At 48.1% G+C, this 17,178-nt stretch overlaps 1 protein-coding gene across 3 annotated transcripts in view; it reads right to left on the bottom strand.

Moving 5' to 3' along the window:
- Nucleotides 1-17,178, bottom strand: part of dlg1b (discs large MAGUK scaffold protein 1b) — a 90,502-nt gene that overhangs the window by 34,910 nt on the left and 38,414 nt on the right. For all 3 annotated transcript variants that reach the window (XM_080836406.1, XM_080836407.1, XM_080836405.1), the window contains exons 4-5: nucleotides 15,515-15,679; nucleotides 11,866-11,976 (exon numbers count right to left, since the gene is read on the bottom strand). In XM_080836406.1, coding sequence (XP_080692532.1) covers nucleotides 11,866-11,976; nucleotides 15,515-15,679 — 276 coding nt within the window. The remainder of the gene's footprint in view (nucleotides 1-11,865; nucleotides 11,977-15,514; nucleotides 15,680-17,178) is intronic.

Here is a 17,178-nt window from a genome sequence, read left to right on the forward strand (position 1 = left end):
AGGACTCCAGCTCTAAACCTCTTCATTTGGTTTTAATTGGTCTGAACGAATGCTACTGCACACAGGCACACAACGACAAGAGACATGCTGGATGCAGACAAAATCCATTTGTGTTAGTCACAATACTCACTATCTCAACACACGCACAAACACACAAGCTTACGCACACGCACACACACACGCTCACACACAAACAAACACACACACAAACGCACACAAACATAAACACACACACACACACACACACACACACATAAACACACACTCACAAACACACGCACACACACACACACACACAGACACACACAGAAACCAGTCCTGGCATTTGGATTCACAGCCATGCTCCTGAGTGTGAGTGTACTGAATGTGGAGCAGTGAGGGGAGAGGGAGATTGGCAATCGAGAGCCTCGGAAAAGACAAGAGAGGCAATCAGCTGAGCACAGAACCACAGCAGCTCAATCACACGCACAGACAGGAGATGACAGGAGTCCCAGGCAAGGGATGCGGACATAGCGCTTAGAGTTAGAGAGAGAGAGAGAGAGAGAGAGAGAGAGAGAGAGAGAGAGAGAGAGAGAGAGAGAAGAGAGGGAGAAGGGAAGAGGATCAGAAAAGAAAGAGGCAGCATTTTACAGAGATGAAGCTTTTTCATGACCTATACTACAGTGTATGACCATTCCGCACACCCTAAACAGCCCCATACAATCACACTAACCCTACTGAGAGTGCTAGCATCACTCATGACAACGCTTTAACTAAGGAGGAGCAACCCTGTCCTAATCTGACTCTCAGCCCTCCACCCATCCAGCAGAATCCAAAGTTCTTCCTTCTCGCCATCCACAGGCAGGTGACTCACGCACTCCCGTACCTGGTCAAAGGAGAGTTTGTGCCAGGGGTGGTCGAGACGGGCACCCCCCGGGCCTATGACTTTGGCGTTGCTCTTGGTGGGGCTCTTCTTGACACTGTCGCGCAGGTTCATGAACCTGGCCCGGCTCTTGGCCATGGAGGCGGGCAGGGTGGCAGTGCTGTAGCAGACGTGTGGGCCCTGATGGTGCTGCTGCTGCTGCTGCTGTTGTTGCTGCTGCAACTGCAGCTGCTGGTAGTGCTGATGCTGGAAGCTCATCTGCTGCTGGAGCTGGAGCTGCTGATGGAGCTGGTGGATGTTCTGGAGACGGGGCACCGGGCCAGGACCCGGGCCTGGAGCGGGTCCAGGTTGGCACTGCATGTGCTGGGGCCGCAGAGTGGTGCCCCGCGGGGGGCCCCCGCCTTGCCCCCCACCCCGGTCGCGTCCCTCCATGGTCTGGCAGGCGTAGTCGTGGTTGTTGTAGTAAGTGGTCATCGTCAGCTTAGGGGCCACGGGGGCACTGCAGTTTACGGCTGAAGCCTCAAGAGATGCACCGTCCCTCCTCTTGCAGATTAAACTGACGCCTAAATTCACAAGTTAAAGAGAAGGGAAGAACGGAGAGAAGAAGCCGTGCAGTAGATAGTCCTGTTCGGTCGCCTCTTCTGAGCTGTTGTCTTAGCCCCCAACGCTGACGTTGAGCCACCGGCCGGCTAGCTAGCTGGTTGGTTGGTTTATCTCTGCGTGGCGGCGACGCTAGCGTGTGTGCGGCGTGGCGGCGGCAGCAGGGCTGTCAGTGGCCGTGAGAGGCGAGGGAAATCCAGCCGAGCTTCTCAGGCTTCAGCCTCTGTGTCTCCACCATGTCTGCATGCTCTGAGCTCTGCGGCTGCCTAGTGCGCGCTCGCTCACTCGTTCGCTTCCACGAGCTCTCCTGCTCACTCGACCCTCTCGCTCCTCTCTCTCTCTCTCTCTCTCTCTCTCTCTCTCTCTCTCTTTCCCTCACTCACTCTCACTCTCTCTCTCGCTCTGTCACTCACATTCTCATCCCTGCTTCCTATCCCTCTTTCGCGCTCTCTCTGCCTCTCCCTCTCCCTGTGCTCATCCGTTTGCTCCGCTCCCCCTCTCATCTCTCTGTGTATTCATGCCAATTAACAAGCTCCAATGGGCCAGAGTGTTTTTTTTTTCTCCTCTGGCATGAATAATCGATGCTAGGCTCCAGTTCAGATACGAGGCCATATCAGCATCAGTGTGCTGACATGCTGGGGGGTGGGATGGCTCTTGCTACAGGCCTCTAGGGGGGGGGGGGGGGGGGAGATCTACTCACATCAATGGTCACACATAATTTTTCAGTGTTGTATAGCATGGTATGGTACATACTGTATATACTATAGTAAAATAGCTGAGAGGATGCCATGGTAACATGCTTGGAAACCTTGTCCGTAGTTCCACGTTTCTGCTACAATAGCCTTTCACTTTTCAACACAATCAGAGAACAGCCGGAGTACTCACTGCACTGCCCACGCCAGCATGCTTGAGCATGTATGGAGAGTTCCCTCAGAATGGGCTCGGATGCAATCGTTTGCATAAACTTTGCGTTCCATTTTGTCCGCAAGCATGCCGTGTGAGCTCAATCGTACCATTAGTGATTGTTGTTTGTTGAGGTGACAGATGGCTATCACTGTATATGGATGGTCTTTACATTGCTTGAATTATGAATGTAATAAATTGAATAATACACATTGCTAAAAATAGCGTTGCTTGCTTTGACATGACAGGGATGGGATCTGATCCTGATTTTGTAAGTGGATTGAGGAAGGATGAGCATTGGAACAGATCACTGCCCGGGCTGTTTTTGCTGGCATCCCTTTAGCGCCATGCTGCGCCTACAGGGTCCACTCCTCCATACGCATTAGGAACATGTTTACACAGACACACATGCGCACACACACACACACACACACACTCACATACACATAGAGAGTACAGTCTATTAAATGTTTTAAAGTCAGGGAAGAGTTGGGCAATGAAATGTCCCTTTCTTGAATCGTAGCTATAACTATGGCACAGCAAGAGACGCAACCAAAAATTTAAACTTTTTGATGGAATTTATACTAGACTTAACTTTCTTGTTTTTTTGCAAGATGCTTTGTTATTTCATGTGCTTTTTGGTTTAATTGCTATTAACTGCCATTCAGAAACTCATGACGTGACATAAAGCCTGTTAACAAAACATAAGCAGTAAAAAAGGAAAAATACACAAGCAAAAAAATAAATAAATACACAGAGCTTAGAATAAAAATAGAGCTATAATACTAAATTCTGTCAGGAGGATGCTGTGAGGATTAGGCTGAGATGGGACTGCAGAGCTCTGTACTCTGTGTGGAGCGTGCGCCATCTAGAGGCAGGTTTGCAAACAGCAAAAATACAAAAAAAGAAACCACACATACCATGCAGGTTCAGGCATAGAAGTTTGTTGAACAATGGTTGATCCCTCAAAGTTGAAGATGCCCTTTCCCTTAATACAATCCTTAGATACAACTTGTAGAGGTTCCAAAATGCTTGTATCAAACAGGAACATTCTATGATTAATAAAATATCGTATGACAATTGTATGCATCACCCTGGCATTTAACACCAGCGACAGGGGGAAATGAACAGGAAAATAAATCATGTGATCTGTGGACCTTCACTGACAACATCAAGAGTCTCTCAGGAAAAGAGCATAGCAACAACTACAGTCACATGGGAAAGCTTTCTCTGAATTAGACAGTGCTGTATTGCTTGAGCACAGCTCAGTCTGTTCCAATTCTGCTACCAGGGAGATTTAAAGGGTAGCTCTTTCCCAAGAAGTTAACAATCAGCAAAATGCTGGCTGACATCAGCACACAGACACTTGTATTTTCTCTGTGTATCGACGTCTTCAACTTGAAACAACCCCAATTGCTATTGAATACTTCTGAAAGGAGCTAAAGAGGAAAGAAATGAAGAGACCAATGAAATATTTGCACTCTGTGCAGATTAAATAAAAACTACAAGTTAAATCCACCCTAAAATGTGTTTTTTGAGCTGTAAACTAAATTATATGACGCATCAATGTTGGTGTTCATTATTGACAAAATTCCTATTTTCTTATAAAAATCAGCGGAGGCTAGTATGCAACTTGGGAGCAGTTGGGGGTTCAGTGTCTTGCTCAAGGACACTTTGACACTTGCTGAGGAGGAGTCTGGATTGAACTAGCAAATCTTCTGATTGCTGAAAAACTCCTCTACCTCCTGACTCACTGAGTTAGGCTCTGAGCTGGGGGTGGACTTGCACCTTAAATAATTGTATGAAGTATAAAGTACTTGGTCCTCAATGTCTGCTTCTATCAGTTGAATCTTGTGGTTATACAGCCTGTTAAATGGTCTTTCATTTTCCAAATGTCCATGAATACATTTGAAAAATGTGCACCTTCAAGATTCCGCATTGATCCAGATATACTCCTGTTTTCTTAATGGATAATACCCAGCATTTCTTTTTTAAATTCCTTTCAGCTCATCTCAAGCCAACCACAGTTCTCCCTGGTGACAAGTCTGAGTGTGTAATCATCAACGTTACCATGGAGGCTGAGGCCAAGGCTGAGGAAACTATTTGGGACTATGACCAACAGGAACACAAAACGAATTGGATCTGTATCAAGGTACAAAATTAAGATAATGACAAAGCACCGAACAAAACACCGGGTAAACACAATCAGAGTTGCACAAGATTCCAAATCCACACGAAAATGGATGCTTTGCTTTGGCTTGGGACGCTCTAACTCAAATCACGAACACAACGGCCCTAACCAGCTGCTAAAATGTAGTCCCTCCCCTCTCAGAGTTACCTGCACACTGTTGTTCCACACCTGCCTTCCCAATCCCACTCGTCCGGCCCCAAACTGAACACATCTGGACCAGGCACCTGAACTCCAACAGCAAGGAACAGATGTTGATAAATCTCGTAGCCCCTAGAACAGCTCCTCCATTCCCTAAGGAGGGCAGTCCTGGTGTTTACGCTGGCATGTTTTTGGCTATTGGATTTGAAGGGGCCACCTCATTCTCCATACTGCAGGCAGCCCCCGAGACTCACCCCAGCACTCACCTGCGTGGCCCCTGCTGAGATGCAGTCAAACATCCGGAGGCGGGAGAGGAGGTCCTGCACGCGGTGCCAGCGGGACTGGTGCTGGTCGGGGGGCTCCTCGGAGCAGCTCCGCACAGACAACAACCTGGGCTTTGGTATGGGGCCGTGGCCCGAGTTAGTGCTGCCACGATTGCCCCTGGTGTACAGGGTGTTGCCCCCAAATATGTAATTCATGGCCACGTACACACTGCCCACATGCACGGACACACAAACACCCTCGTTGCTGTGAAGTAGAGGGCTGGAAGGGATAGGCGGCAAACTAGATGGCAAGATGCTTACAGTCTGATGGCATTTCCTGACAATCTTTGGGAGAAGAGATCTTTTGGTTATTCCTCTTGAGAAAGGGCTCTGCGCTCAACAATTATAATATTTGTTGATGTTTTTTTTATCTCACTGCTCGCTTACTCTCTGCAAGCTGAAGCCTCATATTCATAGGCTCTCCATACATCAACACACACACACACACACACACACACACACACCCACATGCATGAGCTATGCAGATGGCCAGTTCTCTTCTGTGTCATGAATCCTTTGGAACAGAAAGATTAAACTCTCTCCCACTGACACGATCGGCTTCGGTCTCCAGGAATTACACAAATCCTTCTCCAAGACAACAGGAAGAGAAAAAATGAGTCCCTCCTTAAATAAAAATGGACACGCAAGAGATTCCAGAGATAGACATCAGGACAAACGGGGAAGCAATCAAGGGATGTGTTTACAATCCCAGAGTTAGCCTTTTGTCAAGCCACCATAATGCCCATAATCTTCTGGAATCCAGCATCTTAGAAGCAGAGACAGAAACAAATGCCTGGTGCAAAGCCCATGTTCTGTTTGCTCAGAGTTCCAAATTCAGAATCCTTTCCGAAGTATAACAAACCACCCAAGTTCAGATCGCAATGCAAATTATTGAATGTCCTTCTCAGGAAGCGCTGGTGTCATTGTTATGTGGAAGCACCTTCTTTCAATAATCCCACAGTGCTGCGGAATCTGTGAGATACTGCAGAATCTCCCACACACATACAATTCCAACACGGCGTAGAAAAAAAGACAACAGTATAAATAGCCCTAAAAAGTGAGACGTGCTGCGGGAAAACAACAGCTGAAGGCAGGTGCACCGATGCACATACGAGTTCTATGGAACGCCTTTCGGCTCACCGTTTCTTCAGCAACACGCTGGAAAACTATCAATGAAATGACAGGGGGGGAAAAAAGAAAAACAAATAGGGAGAGATTAGAGAGGGAGTACGAGTGAGAGAGAGAGAGAGAGAGGGAGAGAAAGATGGAGTTGTGAGAGAGAGAGAGCCGGAGATGTGCCACAGGTGCCGGATGAGTTGGCAGATTTTGTTACAAGCCTCTGCCTCCTCTCCCCCGGGAGCCAACGCCATGGCAACTGCACTCCCATCAAACAGCGCCAGCAGGATTTCCCAGCCAGGCTCTGCCCTCCTGCCTATCAGCACCAGGCTCCTACGGTAAACACTCTGTGCACTTCACTCCCATTAGCTGCAACACTCCTTAGTCAGTGGACTCATCATTCTATAAAAGGTCGAATTCAGGGGTAAAAGAGGAACAGAAACAGCGACTCACTAGCCAACCCCTTGCCCGTGTTTGGGATGTACTAGGAAATGGTGTGAAGGAAACAGGAGTATTCAACAGATACAAATCTGTTGCTTCTGTAGGATTGCAAGTGGTCTGGGATAACACTGGCATACACGAGAACAAGCAAACAACCAAACAAAACAAAATATAGTTCTAGAATACTCTACTCTGTGTAGATTGGAACATCCGTATCTGCAGCACCTACTGCATAATGCTCATCACCTACTAAATATGGCAGGTTATCAATAATGCATAACCAATTACATGTGAAAACAGTGTGTGCATATCTGATGGGCCTGCTGTCAGGAGGACATAAAGCTGCTTTGGACCATTGGGACCACCATAGCCATCACCCTGTTAATTGACCATTAGAGACCCAGGGCCACACCAACCACTACCTCACAGGGTGTCCATGGGGGCGACAGTAGTACAGGGGGTAGAGGAGTCATTTAGTAATCTGAAGGTTGCTATTTCGAATCCCTACTCCTCCTTACCAAGAGTGTACGTGTCCTTGAGCAAGCCACTGAACCCCCTAAACTGCTCCTTATGTATAAATGCAATTTCCTTGTACGTCGCTTTGGATAAAAGCGTCTGCTAAATGACTAAATGTAAATGTTTAGTGGACAAAGGAGCAGACAATAAAACCGCAACCTGCACTAAATATCATTGAGCCTGTATTTGCTCATAACTGTCTGTGGAGTCTGAAAGCTGTGACGGCCCTTTAAGTGAACCTATCTGTTTATTGTTCCATTGACAGCAGAACTAAGGCGAACAAATTAGGGCCCTCTCTTGGTGGCTCAAGTCCATCTGACTACTGCTTTTGTGCGGACTGATGGGGTCGACAGAAAGTCAGAAGGCATTGTGGTTGTGTATGCATGTCTGTCAACGCGGTGCTCAACAAAGCCCAATTACCACGCTATTGTTGAGAGCCACCGAATACTGTTTACCTCATCATATTTCATCTCTGGTCAATAACAATCCCCTGCCAATGGAACAGCACTGAAGCTGTTGTGCATCTCAAGAGAGAAGACTGGGCTAATGGAGAACGCTAGGTTTTAAATGAACGCGGTGTAGAACCCATGCGAGGAGCAAGTCGCAATTCGCTTCACAGCAGGATCAACAGGTAAACAAAATGGATTCTAGCAATTCTGTGATTTACAGGAGTAAAGAGGGGAGAAAAGAAAAATGTTTCAGCACACAGACATGAACGCTTGCATATATTATCTTTTTAATGTCTTTACAACCCATAAAATTAATGAACACCTTTGAAATGAACCCGAGTGGTGGATTAAGTATTTATCAAATCATGGTTTTAATTAGAAACTCAAGAGCAGCACATTAACTGGATATAAAGCTTCCTACATGTGATCACTACATGTGAATCAAACATGGACACTGCTATCAACATTTAGAGGACATATTTGTGTGTGAGGCTTCTTCAAAACATAAGAAACAGGCAGAGGACATTACAAAATGTAATCCGAATTACTACTATTATGGGTTAAGTGAGCTCAAAGCAGCAATGTAAATCTCTGTCAGCATGCGCATTTATGTTTTGATGTGTGTGTGTGTGTGTTTTTATTGGGATGCTGAAAGAGCAGGTAGACACGCGCACTGCTGAACGGTATGCACACACAGACAGAGGTTGCCAGGGAGCAGGGCTGAAGGCATCAGTTAGAGCACATTTCACCTGCTACAGCAACACAGCCGCGGCGCAGTTTCCACGAGACCACCGTTCAAGCATAATGGTGCGCTCACGCGGCTGGGAGCCTGCCTGTTACCCTGGCGACACCTGATAGACCGGACTGCTCGTTCTCTCACCGTGCGCAACAGCAATGACGCACCAGCACACACACACACACACACACACGCACACTCCTTCACTGCAACATCACGTTTCTAGAGGAATTCACCCAGCTGAGATTCTCTCCGCCTTCTGATCGAACATTGTTGGTATTGATTAAATGGACGAGCGATTGATCATTAACCCGAATCACAAGCACAGCAGGACCCACCAGACGATGAGGCAGGTACTACATCACTGACGCCTAAGATCAGTAAACAAACAAACAAAACAGACAGAGGCGGACAGAATCAAAGTCACATCTCCGCGGTCATCAGTATGCCACTCACACACAGCTGCCCACTGCACGCACATGTACAAAGTGTACAGTACAAAAGACTTATCTCACTGTGACCGGAGCACATCTAGTCATTTTGGCTGTGCCTCCACACACTGAGCACATATTTGCCAGCCTTCTCAGGCTGGAGCCTTAGCGCTGTGCGCACCGCTCCTGGCGAGAGCTCCGGCGTCACACACACACACACGCTGTCAGGGGGGCTGAGCCTTACCAACAAGTGCAGATGCAGCCTCTTGGTTCTCCTCAGGGTGCCCATGATGCGCCGGCCCATCTTTTTGGCGTACCACACAGAGTTCAGCATCCTGGGCCGACGCTGCTGCTGTTGCTGCTGTTGTTGCCACTGCCGCCTCGGCTGCTGCTGGAGAGTTCACACTCTGGCGATTTCCCACCCCCCCTCCCTCCCCCCCCAAAGTCCCAGACCCCCTCCCCCTCCTCCTCCTCCTCCTCCTCCCACCTCCTCCAGCAGGGGCTTAATGTGCCGATACCCCCCCCCCCACCCACCCACTACTACCACCACCGCCGCCGCTGCCGCCGCCGCCGCCTCCTCCACGCGCCACCACCTCTACTCCAACCTCATCTACCTACTCACCTCCTACCACCTACTCCAGCATCTCAGAGCGAGCTGTCTGTGCTCATCACTGAGAGAAGTGGCAAGGGAAAAGACTGCCTCTGTGAAGGTTCAGATAACCTGAGAGGAAGGGGGAGAGAGGGAAAATAAAGACTTAAAGAGAGAGAGCAGGAAAGAGAGGGAGGGAGAGAGAGAAAGAAAGAGCGCGGCAGTGGCTTGTCTGACGCACAGACTGCTGCAGGGGGGGCGCGAGAGGGAGCAGGAGAAAGAGAGCGAGGAGGAGAGAGAGAGCTTCACAATTTCCGCATCCCTGAAATGCGGCTTTATTCACCTCCTCCCCTACCCTCTCTCGCTCTCTCCCCTTAACTCACTGTCTCTCCCTCACTCACTCTTTCTCTCTCGGCTGACGCGGTTACTTATACGCTGTTCCAATCATGGCAGAGTCTCAGAGGGGTGTGTGTGTGTGTGTGTGTGTGTGTGTGTGTGTGTGTGTGTGTGTGTGTATGTGACGATGTGAGGACGCTAAGCCATGAGTAAGGATGCAGGTGCCTGTCTCCTCTCCTCTTCAGGCACTGAAAGTGAGTCAGCAAGCAAGGAGAGGAGGAGAGCCTAGAGCCTCACACTGATGATCCAGTGTTTTCTGTATGTGTGTGTCTGTGTGTGTGTGTGTGTGTGTGTGTGTGTGTCTGTGTGTGTGAGGGGGAGAGAGAGAGAGGGGAAAGGGAGATAGAGAGAGAGAGAGAGAGAGAGAGAACGAGAGTATGCATGTGACTAATTGTCCCCTCAATTATGCTCCAGGCACCTTACAGAATTTAGCTCTCAGTTTGTCTTTCCATCTCGCCCTCTCTCTCTCTGTGTCTGTCTCTGTCTGTCTCTGTCCCGCTCTCTCTCCTTCTCTCTCTCCCTCTGCAGTGGTAGAGGGGAGCCCTTCACACACCATCTGTCCTCTGTTTATCACTTCCCCCTGTCCCCGGGCCCATCTCCCGCTCCTTCAGCCCTCATCGCTCATTCGCTTTCATTGCCTTCCTCACTCTCACTTCAGCACCACATAGGGCAGAGAGAGGCAGAGGGAAGAGGGCTAGAGAGAGGAACAGGGCGAGAGAGAGGGAGAGCTGGAGAGACAGGGATGGAAAGCAATAGCCCTATGTTGACCCTCAGACCTCCGTCACGCTGCTGCTCTCTTCATCCTCTTTCCAGAATTTTCAGTCCTCCATTGGGTTCAGGCTGATGTGTGTGTGAGTGTGTGTGTGAGTGTGTGTGTGTGTGTGTGTGTGTGTGTGTGTGTGTGTGTGTGTGTGTGTGTGTATGCGCGCGCGTGTGTGTGTGTATGCGCGCGCGTGTGTGTGTGAGGGAGGGGCAGGGCTGACATCACTGACGGGAAAGCAGAAGAGATGACAGGAGAGGAGAAGTAACAAGAGGCGGAGGAAGGCAGGGGAAGAGGACGGCAGCATCTTCTTCTCTAACGATTTTCCAGGAGACAACTGAGTGGGATGAATGAGGCCCATTATCAAGGTTTCCCTACATTGGCCATTCCCCTCCATGCGTTTTGAGATCGCTGCTTTTTCCCAATGATCCTAGGCCCACTGCTTCACGGAGGGATCAATCAGGCATTGTGTTGCTCACTAATTGCGTATTGCTTGGCGTGACGATCTCTCAGAAATGAAACCAATTTGGAGTAAATGAATTAGTGAACAATGCTAACAATGCCAACAATATTCAATGCGTAGGAGGAATGAACGAAAGGAGGAGTCGCTCCAATCTGCCGTGTGAGCTACCGATGTCAATCCACCAGAGTGACCTTTGTGCGTGTTTGGCGAGTGTGTGTGTGTGTGTGTGTGTGTGTGTAGGTGTAGGTGTGTAGGTAGGTGTGTGTGTGTGTGTGTGTGTGTGTGTGTGTGTGTGTGTGTTTGGATAACAAAATGTGTGCCAGACACACACAACAGTCAGTCAGTCAGTCACAAAAACATGTTGAGAAGCACTTGAAGTGTTCAGACTGACCTCTCAGGCCCCAGCTGTGGGCTCTGTGTGAGGGAAGAGGGAACTGAGAACACTTCACCATGCACTGAGAGGAGCCTGGGGGCCCAGCACAGCAAACATATGGAGCCAATACAGCATGGACAGACACCTCCCCTACACCACACAAGCCTCAGCCACCTTTGCTTTCTGTCCAGGCCAGTGAGGTATTGACAGCATATGTGTGTACACACACACACACACACACACACACACACACACACACACACACACACACACACACAGACACGCATACACACGCATACACACACATACACACACATACACACACACACACACACACACACACACACACACACACACACACACACACACACACACACACACCATGCACAGCACAATCTGCCTCTTCAACAGGAACTCAGCACAAATACACAAGGGGCATCTCAGCAACTGACTGGAGGTCAGTGAGAGATGTCCGGGCCTTAGAAGCGCAGCCTTGTCTAGTCTGGCCATCACTACTGACCACTGCAAAGCTGCCGCGTGGAGCTTTGGTCGGCGGGCGTGAGAGGCGAGGGGGTTACCTGGAGCGTCACTGGGTTGGGAGGGTACAGGACGGAGGGGGGCGGGGGAGAGCTCTCGGTCTTGGCCCCGAGAGCGGAGGGGCCGTCGAAGATGCACTCCAGGGACTCGACCTACAGAGAGGCATGGAACTCAACCCATCAGGCTACAACACAGCAGCTATCAACACACCAGAGAGAACGAAGAAAGGAGGGGAGATGCAGAGCAAGAGTCAGACAAGGACAAGGCGAGAGACGAAACGGAGAGGGTGACAGGCAGCGAAAAGAAGACGGACACAGAGAAACGGGGAGAGTCAGAGATGGTAGAAGAAGAGATGCTAGGATAGACAGAGACGGTAGAAGAAGAGATGCTAGGAGAGTAGGAGACGGTAGAAGAAGAGATGCTAGGAGAGTAGGAGATGGTAGAAGAAGAGATGCTAGGAGAGTAGGAGACGGTAGAAGAAGAGATGCTAGGACAGACAGAGACGGTAGAAGAAGAGATGCTAGGAGAGTAGGAGACGGTAGAAGAAGAGATGCTAGGATAGACAGAGACGGTAGAAGAAGAGATGCTAGGAGAGTAGGAGACGGTAGAAGAAGAGATGCTAGGAGAGTAGGAGACGGTAGAAGAAGAGATGCTAGGACAGACAGAGACGGTAGAAGAAGAGATGCTAGGAGAGTCTGAGATGGTAGAAGAAGAGATGCTAGGAGAGTAGGAGACGGTAGAAGAAGAGATGCTAGGAGAGTAGGAGACGGTAGAAGAAGAGATGCTAGGAGAGTCAGAGACGGTAGAAGAAGAGATGCTAGGATAGACAGAGATGGTAGAAGAAGAGATGCTAGGAGAGTAGGAGACGGTAGAAGAAGAGATGCTAGGATAGACAGAGACGGTAGAAGAAGAGATGCTAGGAGAGTAGGAGACGGTAGAAGAAGAGATGCTAGGAGAGTAGGAGATGGTAGAAGAAGAGATGCTAGGAGAGTCTGAGATGGTAGAAGAAGAGATGCTAGGAGAGTAGGAGACGGTAGAAGAAGAGATGCTAGGACAGACAGAGACTTAACAACAGAGAAGCTAAAGCCAACGGTGAAGTTGAATATTGGAGCCTTCTAGCAAAGGCCATAGAGCGCTCACAAACACAGACACAGCAGTAGGAGACAGCTGGGGAGAGAGGATGAGCTCTCCACGTCCAAGACGAATGAAATGCTCAGTTATGGAATCCCAGTAAGAGTTGTTTACAGGGAGAACAGTCTCCTCTTTAACAACAACAAATAAATACATTTCCTTACTACTGGTAAATCACTACATTAAATAATAGTTCCTAAAGCAGCCTCAATAAAGCCAGCATGAAGCATAAACTACAGCATGTGATGGATATATATGTCAACAAGCACAGGAATACATGAATGACCGTGTTAATAATCTCACAAAATGTGAACTAGAAATGTCATTTGCATTTAGTTTTAGTGTGGGTAATGTAGGTGCATTCTATACTTGTATAAACCAAGTGCAATGACAGATATGAGCCAGAAGGTGGCAGAAGAAACCCATCACCAGTGATCAACACATGCTTCCAGAGAACTCTGTGATACATAGTGGATGCTCCTAGGGAAGGGGAAGGGGAGAGACTCGATGGGAAACAAACAAACAGCCTCTCAATCCATCAGATTAATCTTCCTGATTATAATTAACAGTGCACCCTCCTAGGATCCTGGTTAAACAAACGCGCAACTCAATGGACGACTTGTGACAAAACTCGAAGGACAGACTCAACACAGTAAACACAGTCTCTGCTTATCTCACACACACACACACACACACACACACACACACACACACACACACACACACACACACACACACACACACACACACACACACACACACACACACACACACACACACACACACACACACACACACACACACACACACACACACACACACACAGCGTTTTGTTCAGTCTGAGTGAGATATGAAATTGAAAAGGTTTCCTCTGTCCTCTGCCAGCGCCGCACGTTAAAGATGTCCTCTAAGTAGAATGGGTGCTAAGCTGGAGGTGGGCCATGTCCTTTGTGGCGAGTGGAGTGAAGTGAAGTGATGACAGAGAGGTGCTAGATGAGATGGATGGATGGGAGATGGAGAGGTGGGAAGGAGGGAGGGAAGGGAGGAAAGGGCGGAGACGGAGGTAGGGAGAGACAGAGGGGATGGTCAGCTGCTGCTGATGGTTATGAGGGGGCGATGGCGGGGGCCCCGGGTGTAACAACACTGGCGCTGGAGGAGGGGGGAGCATAAATCTGAAGGACAGAGACACTGGGAAGGGCAGAGCAAAGGGGGTGCTACGGACCATAAACAAACACTCACACACACAAACACACACACACACACACACACACACAAGAACACAATCGTGCACACACACTCTGATCATAAACACATACACGCACTGAATGCATGTGTGCACAATGAAAGTATATATTCTAACAATGAAACATAAGTATGAGCGCACAAATACTACAAACTACAAACACACACACACACACACACACACACACACACACATACATACGTATACAATGGCCCTAAATGGCCTCCAACTGATCGACTCTCTGACTAACGCTCTTGCACAGGGTGTGGGAAATCTCTGATGATTTCTTGGGTTTGATGATCGATAACACAGAGGATGTCCTACAGGAATGATGGCAACATGGCAGTAGTGTAACTGATACAGAGCCACGGACGGTGACTTTTAACAACTGCCGAAAACTGATGCTTTTCCTGGGAAATGGCTGGTCAGACGACACACCATCCTGTGTGAGTATAGCCAAACTACCGCAAGGCATAGACCTCCTGTTAACTGTAGCAGGTGCAACAGTTCACCTGTCTCCAGTTTACATGCAATCCACAGGAGCCCAACATGAGGGTAAAAGCAGGCTTCAGACTGGAGTTCTGTCGATTCAGCAACCACCGATGGGCACATGAAGGGGAGCGTCCCTTAGTCCCTTCATGTCCTAAAGCTGTGTACTGCACTATATGCTGGGTCACACACCCCTGTGGGCAAGGCAAGAAGCTGTGTGAATAGAACAGCTACACAGACTAGTAATGGAAATGATTTCATGCCTGCAGGGTGAGGAAAGATTGTTATTGTTCTGCTACTGTTAATGCCACGAGACAGACACACAGAATCAGTGTATCGTTTAATAAATCTTGTATTCAAATATTTTAATAAACCTTAAATACAGTAAAGCTCAACAGTCACTGAGGGGGGGAAAACATATTTTTCGAATGCATGTGAATGCATTCGAAATCTTGCACAATTGCAAGAACCCTAGGTTTTTTTCCCCCTTTACACCTTTCCAAAGATTTCCTCTGGCTCTCTGCATCGACACACTGCCGGGGGCACTTGGCAAACCCTTCTGTGAGCATGTGTGTTTGGTTATGCGTTTAACGGTATGATGTTTGTTAGTACGCTCACGTGTTTTGTGTGTTGACGGCGTTGCGACTGACACCAAAAGCACAGCACAGCTGGGAAGCACAGGTAATGGTGATAAAAACGTTGTGTCTGAGACAACAGCAGAGAATCCTGATGGATCCTAACCTGAGCTAACCGTAGCTAAGCTAAGCTGAGATGAGCCAGAGTGCCACACACTCAGGCTCACTCAGCCCGGGCTCAGGGCCCCTTACCTTCATGGGGGAGACGTGGGCGTGAGCCACGTAGCCATGGACGTTTTCGATCTGTGACAGGTTCTTCTCGGCCACCTGGACCAGCTCGGGCCCTGGGCCGTCTTCAGTGAGCTGGGGGGAGCTCTGGTCCTGGGGAGACGTGTCCTCGTCATGGTGCCTATACTTCTGCAGAGCGGAAGAAAGTAAGACAGAAAGAAAGAGAGACAGAAAGAAAGAGAGATATATTGGTCAAGACCACAGAGTGACTGACAATAGCAGCTGTCTTCAGCACAGGGAAAAAAGGACAGTATCAATGGCCATGCCAACTCATACAGTCAGTTCCCTTCAAGTAACACAGGGAGACAGGTGATTCACATACTGGCAAGATGAACCACACAGAATATGCAGGTAGAGCTCTTTCCTGTTTGTGGATGTAGAAACTTGAATATCAATGATGAGCACATGCTGAATGGGCAGCCCAACGGCATAGTTTCATCTCAATGGTACACTCATGAGAAGTGAGTGAAAGCTCACAGACATAAAATACAACACAAATAATTAAAATGTCCTCTGACGAATGGCCTCATTCAGTTTCATATGCATTACATGCATGAAAAGGTTGTTGTTAAAAATCCTAGTTATCATAGCCTCCACAAAGAGAAGCATATGACAAGCAAAATGGACTTCTTATATCATTCAGGATTCCAGCATGGAAGGGTTTACAAGTGCTGAGGATGATCCATTTGGAAGAGAACCATTTATGCCTAAGAAAGCTACATTTCAGCATTACAATATAGCTGTATTTTCATCCATACTTCAGTTTGGGAACAAAATAAATGGTCTTTGCACTGCCAGGCAAGCAAACTCATTAACATACCATTACATACTTGAACATGCTGAAACTCTGTATGGGCAAGCATCAATTTATTAATAAATGTACTAATGTAGCATTGCAAGCTGAAAGTCACAGAGCTGGTTAACATGGGCAAGACATGGGTAAGACGTGCTAACCTGCTCTACCGTCTAGCTACACTTGAGAACTGAAATGTGAATTTGAACAGTACTTAGGTTTACAAACCATCATCTTAAAGTAACAGAAGGGATAAGACCCAATTTAAATGCCATTTAAATCACTGAAGCGATTGACTACAGTGTTTCATTCATTTCATATTCTCCTTCACCATGTTTTGTCTGGGAGGGCCGAACACCACATCACACCACACCACACCCTCAGTTGGAGAAACCACTGAAAGAAGGCCAGAGATCCCAACTGAGTGACCACCTAGTTCAGCCAACATGCACCACACTACTTCTAATGACTTACTTACCCTACAACATGCCTGCCATGGCGTCTCATATTTACTGCACCACATGCACACACCCGCAGGCACACACAGACATAGATACAGGCAGACACAAACACAAACTAACACACACAAAAACACACACACACACACACACACACACACACACACACACACACACACTCACACACACACACACACACAGTAGCCATGTTCAGTAGGGGTAGGCCATGCATGCTCCAAGACACACACTCAAACACATACATGTAAACACAAACAAGAGCCAAACATTAACAGGGTTGTGATAATGTTATGGAGATTTGTTGTTCTAGGGCTCTGAAATAACATGTAGCCTAACGAATGAAATGCAGACAAATTTGG

Source organism: Sprattus sprattus (genome assembly GCF_963457725.1).
Source record: "Sprattus sprattus genome assembly, chromosome: 4".
NCBI lineage: Eukaryota > Metazoa > Chordata > Actinopteri > Clupeiformes > Clupeidae > Sprattus > Sprattus sprattus.